Here is a 7,441-nt window from a genome sequence, read left to right as displayed (position 1 = left end):
GAGACCAGGCGAGGACCCAGGCTCGCAGGCCTGTTCTGCAGGCTGCCAGCCCGCCCAGATTCCGCCTTTAGCAGGCTGGTGGCCCCTCCCTCCCACCTGGGCAGGTGTCCCCGCCCCCAGCTGAGCTCAGGCTGGGCGGGCGTCTGTCTCCAGGCCAGCTCTGGGTGAGGCCACCGGGGAGGGGACTTCGGGGACAGGGCCGCTCAGGACAGGACGGCAAAGACAGCTCTGTCCGGAGGTGAGGTGGCCGCTGGGGCCTAGGCCAGGCGGCCCCGGCCCGTGCTGGCTGCCATGCAGGACGGTCACTTCCTGCTGTCGGCCCTGCAGCCCGAGACCGGCGTGTGCTCCCTGGCACTGCCCTCCGACCTGCAGCTGGACCGCCGCGGTGCCGAGGGCCCAGAAGCCGAGCGGCTGCGGGCAGCCCGGGTCCAGGAGCAGGTCCGGGCCCGTCTCCTGCAGCTGGGTCAGCTGTCGCGGCACAACGGGGCGGCTGAGCCTGACGGGGCTGTGGAAGTCACCCGAGGTAGGTGGACCCCAGCAGGGTGGGCACCACAGGGAATGGCCGAGGTGGCGGCGACGGGTGTGGTGGAGGGTGAGAGCCAGAGGCCTCGGTGGGCCCGGCTCCCTCGGCTTCGGCTTCGGGGTTCGGCTCCTGACTCACGGGCCTTGCACTGAGTCACCCGCCCCGCCCTGACAGGCAGGCGTGGGAGAAGCCATGGGTGGGGCCTCCCCACTAAGGACTCAGGGGTCCTCCGGCCCTACCTGGCCGGGCCCCACTTGCTCTGTTGGAGCTGGGCTCCGAAGGGGCGCACAGGGAGGCTGGGGTCATGGCTGTCCTGCACACGCCAACGTACCTGGAGCACACTCAGCCAGACAGAGCACAGGCTCCGGGTGGTAGGACCGGTGACCTGACCCACATAGCCACACAGAGGCTGGATGCCCAGACTCCAGTGCTCCCGGCCCCTGCCCCAGGGGATCCTCGGCAGACAGAGAAGCGAGGGGCGGGCCTGGCAGTCCTGGCCTCGAGCCACCGCTGGCCTGTCTGGACCAGGATTTCCCTGCGGAATTGCAGAGGCTGAAGCGAGCCAGGCAGCTCTTCTCTGTGGGAAGTGGGAGCTGCCGCCTCCCTGTGGGAAACCTGCTCCATGACTGTGTGTACAACGTGTGAGCACATGTGAAGGCCTGCAGGTGCGGTGCTCACGTCTCTGTGTGTGAGGACGTGTACATGTGTGCCCCTGCATGTGCATATGAGGTGGCATGTGTGTGAATATGCAGGCAACTAGGAATGGTGTGTGTGTGTGTGATTGTAAGGGAGTGTGTGTGTAAGGATGCATATGTGGCTGACTGGGAGTGCATGGAAGCATGAAGATACCTGTGTGTGCAAAGAAATCTGAGGTCGAGTGTGTGCAGAAGTATGAAAGCTTGCGGACCTGCATGTATGGACAGAAGTGTGAGGATGAATGAGTGCCTGTGAGTGCGTGCAAGTGTAAGGATACGTGAAGTGTGTGAATCTGTGTTTGAGTTGACATGTTAGTGTGAGGAAACGTATGCCCGTGAGTATATGGCTGTGATTGTGCACAGAAGTGTGAGCATGCGCCCGTGAGTATTCACAGAAACGTGAGGACGCGTGCCTGTGATTGTGAGTGTGCACAGAACTGTGTGAGGATGCCTGCATGTACTCCAGGGCACACACAGAATAAGCTCAGGCTCTCGCTCTAGAAAGCTGGTTCCCCCTTGCTGTACCACAGCAGGGGGACTGAAGGCACGAGCCCACGGAGCCTCACCACGCAGGCTTCTGTGCTGAGATCTTGGGCCTCGGGGCTGCTGGTCAGCTAGAGGGCCCTTCCCCGGGACGGGCCTCCAGACACCAGAGCCAAAGGGCCACCAGGGCCATCTGTGTCTGGATGTGGCCCTGCTGGGCGGCCAGGTTGAGTGCCCAGAGGTCATGGGGTGGAGGAGGAAGCAGGGAGGGTTAATTACCACCCTGGCTACCCTGCCAATTAGGAGGAGGAGGATTATAATTTGGGGGTGGGGGTGAGGTCCCCAGGCGGGGGTGTGCCCCCCAAGTTGCGCCTCACCAGCGTCAAAGGGTTAATAGCCCCTGCCCAGAAGCCTCATTAACTAGGGCGGATGCTAGGCCCCCTTCCCTTCACCACTCCCTGAGTCCCTTAGCCTAGCAGAAGGGATGGATGAGTCTCCCCCATCTTCAGGGGACACTCTTGAGATCCCCCCAAGAAGCCCCACCGCCGCCTACTCTTCCCAAGTCTCTGCAGGCCTGTTTCTGAACCTTCCTCTGCCCTGAGCAGCCATATCCCACCCACTGGGTACCCCAGATCCTCCTGGGTAAACAGCCCGGTGTCCATCTCCACCACTGCACCCACTGCCCACCCTGCTTCCATCTTCCCTCCTCCTGCTTCCCAACACTCCTCATGTCCTCTCAGCAGGACTCAGGCTGGGGCTGCCTGTTCTGTGAGCCCGGTGACCCTCCTCTCTGGTGCCCTGGGTCCTGGGTGGGAAGCAGAAGATCAGCATCTGTCCCTGTCCACAGGGACTTCCCGGAGCCAGTACCACACGCTGCAGTCCGGCTTCAGCTCCCGCTCACAAGGCCTGAGTGGGGATACGTCGGTGAGTGATGGGGCCTTGGGGGGAGGCAGGGCCTGGGGCAGGGCCTCAAGGTGTCCCTGAGGGAGGCAGGGCCTGGGGCAGGGCCTCATGGTGTCCCTGAGGGAGGCAGGGCCTGAGACAGAACCTCATGCCTGGCCCGTCCATCCCACAGACCTTGCGATCCATCGCCAAACCAGCCTACACCCCGGCCTCCTGGTCCTCCCGCTCGGCTGTGGACCTAAGCAACACCCGGAGGCTGAGCTCGGCCCACAATGGCGGTGGCGCCTTCGGGGCTCCCGGCTCCAGGGGCGCCTTACCTGCGCCCCCCATGCCCGCCCGACCCATGTCCGTCCATGAGCGTGGAGGGGCGGGCAGCCGCGTGGACTACGATACCTTGTCCCTGCATTCACTGAGGCTGGGTCCGAGCGCCCTGGATGACCGCTATAGTGTGGTGTCCGAGCAGCTGGAGCCTGCTGCATCCTCCGCCTACCGGGCCTTTGGCTATGAGCGCCAGGCCAGCTCTAGCTCCAGCCGGGCAGGGGGCCCCGACTGGGCAGAGACCTCTGAGGGGCCACCCAGCCGCACCATCCGGGCACCTGCCATGAGGACCCTGCAGCGGTTTCAGAGCAGCCACCGAAGCCGGGGTGGTGTGGGGGTGGGGGTGGGGTCAGTGCCTGGGGGAACCCTGGAGCCCATGGCCCGGGCACCCTCAGTACGGAGTCTTAGTCTCAGCCTGGCTGACTCTGGCCACCTGCCCGACGTGAGAGGGCTGGACAGCTACGGCGGCCACCGTGCCCTGCAGAGGCTCAGCAGCGGGTGAGCACATCTGGCTGTGGGAGGGGGTTTCTGTGGGGCCTAGGCAGCAATACCCAGGGCAGCCTGACCCCTGGTGTCTGCCTTGCAGCTTTGATGACATCGACCTGCCCTCTGCAGTCAAGTACCTCATGGCCTCCGACCCCAACCTACAGGTGCTGGGGGCAGCTTACATCCAGCACAGGTGCTACAGCGATGCGGCGGCAAAGAAACAGGTGACTGTGACGTCCTGTCTGACCCTCCTTGGGGGCCTCTGAGCAGCCCTCACTTATCCCCAGTCTGACTTTGGTGTCCCTGTTTGGCACAGAGCCTTCAGCAGAGGCAGATAGGAGGGAGTGACTGGCATGGCTATTTACGTATATTTCCTTGTGTTGCACATATTTGCATACACCAACACAACCCCTATGACTCCCCGCCTGTGCCTCCACACCCCTGCACACACACACACACACACACACACACACACACACACACACACACACACACACACACACACACACACACACCATTCCGCCATGTGTGTACATCTCCGTGTACGCACACACACCTGCACATAGGTGCTGACTCTGCCTTTCTGTCCCTGCAGGCCCGCAGCCTCCAGGCTGTGCCCAGGCTGGTGAAGCTCTTCAACCATGCCAACCAAGAGGTGCAGCGGCACGCCACGGGGGCCATGCGTAATCTCATCTACGACAATGCCGACAACAAGCTGGCCCTAGTGGAGGAGAACGGCATCTTTGAGCTGCTGCGGACGCTGCGGGAACAGGACGATGAGCTGCGCAAGAACGTCACAGGTGGGCTGGAGAGATGGCATAGAGGGCCTGCCAGGCACTTGGCTAACCCAGGTTCCATTCCCAGAACCCCACAGGGCTCCCCAAGGCCACCAGGAGTGATTCCTAAATGCAGAGCCAGAAGAAAATCCTGAACAATGTTGGGTGTGACCCAAAAGTCAAGAGCCAAGAAAAGAATGCCTGGTCTCAGCCCATCCTAAGCACTTGTCCTGTTGCCTGTCCTCTTGTATCTGCCCTTAGTCACCTGTCCTGTATCCCTCCCCACAAAAAACTGCCCCCACAGATACCTATCCTGTACTCCCTCCCCCAGTACCTAACTTCATAGACGCCTGTCCTGTACCCCTTCCCCAATACCTGCCTTCAGACACCTGTCCCAAATCCCCTCACCCTGACACCTGCCCTAGGGTGCCTGATCCTGTCACTCCTCTGCCTTCCCTCCCTTGGCCCCTCCCCATACCCTATCCTGCCCTCCAGTCCAGGGTATGTCCATGGCAGGTCTCCTCAGAGCTCCCTCCCTTCCCACGAAGAATGTCCCCTGTTCTACTGACACAGCAGGTCATGCCTGCCCCCCCCCCCCCGCAGCTGGAGGAGAAAAGAGCCCAGCTGGGGCTGGTAGAGGTAACTCCCTGCTCCCCAGAACCACCACAGGGCTAAGCAGGTCCTGACCAAGGCCCGATCCCTATGCAGGCATCCTGTGGAACCTGTCATCCAGCGATCACCTGAAGGACCGCCTGGCTCGAGACACGCTGGAGCAGCTCACAGACCTAGTGCTGAGCCCCCTGTCAGGGGCAGGTGGGCCCCCCCTCATCCAGCAGAATGCCTCTGAGGCCGAGATATTCTACAATGCCACAGGCTTCCTCAGGTGCATGGACAGGCAGGCTGGTGGCTATGCCATGGGGATGAGTCAGAGAAGACATGAGAAACCGGCCTCAGTGACAGTGCAGCTTTGGAGGCTGGGAGGGGCACATGGAAAGATCAGGCAGGCCAGGGCACCCAGAGGGGTAGGTGGGCACAGGGAGGGCTGAGCTGGTCAAGGGCTACACTCAGCTCTCAGCCCTTGGGTTAAGGTCTGTCTGAGTGGCTCCGGGGTTTCTGTGGGCTGGGCTCTGGTAATATCTGGGATCTCCGCAGCTAGGTTTTAGGGATCTCGGGTTGGGCTCTGAGGTGGTCTCTAATCTGCCTCCATTCACAGGAACCTCAGTTCAGCCTCCCAGGCTACTCGCCAGAAGATGCGTGAGTGCCACGGGCTGGTGGACGCCCTGGTCACCTACATCAACCATGCCCTGGACGTGGGCAAGTGCGAGGACAAGGTGAGGGTCCGGAGTGGGGGAAGCTGGTATGGCTGTGGGTCTGGACTGTTCTGACACGGTGTCCCTCAGAGCGTAGAGAACGCCGTGTGTGTCCTGCGGAACCTGTCCTACCGCCTGTACGATGAGATGCCGCCATCCGCCCTGCAGAGGCTTGAGGGCCGGGGCCGCCGTGATTTGGCTGGGGGGCCACCCGGTGAAATGGTTGGCTGCTTTACGCCCCAGAGCCGGCGGCTTCGAGAGGTAGGTGAGGGGGCCCCCTAGGGGTGGTGTGGGGCTCCCACCCAGGCCCTGCTTGAGACCAGCTGACGCTGCTGCCTACCTGCTCCCCAGCTGCCCCTCACAGCTGATGCACTCACTTTTGCGGAAGTGTCCAAGGACCCCAAAGGCCTCGAGTGGCTGTGGAGCCCCCAGATCGTGGGGCTGTATAACCGCCTGCTGCAGCGCTGTGAGCTCAACAGGCACACAACAGAGGCTGCGGCCGGGGCACTGCAGAACATCACGGCGGGCGACCGGAGGGTGAGCACTGTAGCTGGGAAGGATGAGCGGTGCAGATGGGTCCTTCCTTACTTTGGTGCAGAGGCCCCAGCCAGGCAGGGAGACATGGGAGAATGAACCCTCACTCCTGGGTCCACTGTGGGCAAAGCTCCAAGCCAGGGAGGGCTGAGGCTCTGTGCTAGGTTCAGGGTGAAGAGCCCTGGAGGCTATCCCGTGACCCCCGTGGGTAAGATAAGACTCCAGTGGGCACCTGAGCCGACAATAAGGTGCCATCCCCTCCCTCCACAGTGGGCAGGTGTGCTGAGCCGCCTTGCCCTGGAGCAAGAACGTATCCTGAACCCACTGCTGGACCGTGTGCGTACTGCAGACCATCACCAGCTGCGCTCACTCACCGGACTCATTCGGAACCTGTCCCGAAATGCCAGGAATAAGGATGAGATGTGTGAGTCCGTCTCACAAATCTGCACCCGTCCAGACATTCAAGGCTTCCTTCCTGCTTTCCCGTGGGTGGGTGGGTGGGGGCTAAAGCTGGTTCGGGTGGTGGGGAGATGGGTAGAAACTGACCTCCCGATCTTGCCACAGCTACCAAGGTGGTGAGTCACCTGATCGAGAAGCTGCCAGGCAGCGTGGGAGAGAAGTCCCCTCCGGCCGACGTGCTGGTCAACATCATAGCCGTACTTAACAACCTGGTGGTAGCCAGCCCCATCGCTGCCCGGGACCTGCTCTACTTTGACGGGCTGCGCAAGCTGATCTTCATCAAGAAGAAACGGGACAGGTGAAGCCTGCCCCTGTGGCCCTGGTCCCTGGCTTCTGCCCATGTGCTGTGGCCCCTTCTAACCCTTGCTCCCCTAGCCCTGACAGTGAGAAGTCCTCCCGGGCGGCCTCCAGCCTCCTGACTAATCTGTGGCAATACAACAAACTCCACCGAGACTTCAGAGCAGTAAGTTCTGAGGTCATGCCCTGGGACAAGGGAGAGAGAGGCCCGGAGAGGTTGGGAGGGCAGAGCTGTGGGTGTCATCTCACTCTGTCCACCCTCTGTCCACCGCAGAAGGGCTATCGGAAGGACGACTTCCTGGGCCCATAGGCGGTCCCTTCCTGGAGGAGAACACGGCGCAACATGGTCCAGCCTGAGAAACGGGATCAGCTGCTGCTTGGTGGCTGGCCTGGAGGGGAAGGCTGAGGGCCCAGGGTCTTCACTGGGATCCTGTGCATCCTGTGGGGCCTGGGTCCCCCAAAAGGGGCCGGGGGCTTGTGGCCGGGGGCTGGGCTTCTGCAGAGCATGGGTGGGGCAGGGTGTGAGCTGCCGTGGTGAACAGGGCAGTAACCAGGACACACTGGCAAAGCGGGGCTGGTGTGGCTTTGGGAATAAAAGTGGCCATGAACATAGCAGCTGGCCCTGTGCACTGTCATCTGGCTTTCCTGGGTTGCTCC

General features: G+C 62.0%; 1 protein-coding gene across 1 annotated transcript; it reads left to right on the top strand.

Annotated features, from left to right (window-relative positions):
• The first annotated feature begins 291 nt into the window (after positions 1-291).
• PKP3 (plakophilin 3) lies at positions 292-7,254 on the top strand. The gene is made up of 13 exons (XM_049780945.1): positions 292-523; positions 2,549-2,625; positions 2,777-3,420; positions 3,509-3,632; positions 4,004-4,208; positions 4,893-5,067; positions 5,398-5,515; positions 5,585-5,755; positions 5,846-6,031; positions 6,299-6,452; positions 6,593-6,785; positions 6,863-6,950; positions 7,059-7,254. The coding sequence occupies exons 1-13, from the start codon at positions 292-294 to the stop codon at positions 7,092-7,094; spliced, it is 2,403 nt and encodes an 800-aa protein (XP_049636902.1). The 3' UTR covers positions 7,095-7,254.
• The last annotated feature ends 187 nt before the right edge of the window (positions 7,255-7,441 follow it).

Source organism: Suncus etruscus, chromosome 9 (genome assembly GCF_024139225.1).
Source record: "Suncus etruscus isolate mSunEtr1 chromosome 9, mSunEtr1.pri.cur, whole genome shotgun sequence".
Classification (NCBI taxonomy): Eukaryota; Metazoa; Chordata; class Mammalia; order Eulipotyphla; family Soricidae; genus Suncus; species Suncus etruscus.
The sequence above is the reverse complement of the archived record's forward strand: the minus strand, read 5'-3'. Positions and strand labels throughout refer to the sequence as shown.

Coding starts and splice junctions, on each gene's coding strand:
- PKP3 (XM_049780945.1), top strand. CDS start 292: ATGCAGGACGGTCACTTCCTGCTGTCGGCCCTGCAGCCCGAGACCGGC. Junction 6,453..6,592: donor CAGGAATAAGGATGAGATGT/GTGAGTCCGTCT, acceptor ATCTTGCCACAG/CTACCAAGGTGGTGAGTCAC. Junction 6,786..6,862: donor ATCAAGAAGAAACGGGACAG/GTGAAGCCTGCC, acceptor TTGCTCCCCTAG/CCCTGACAGTGAGAAGTCCT.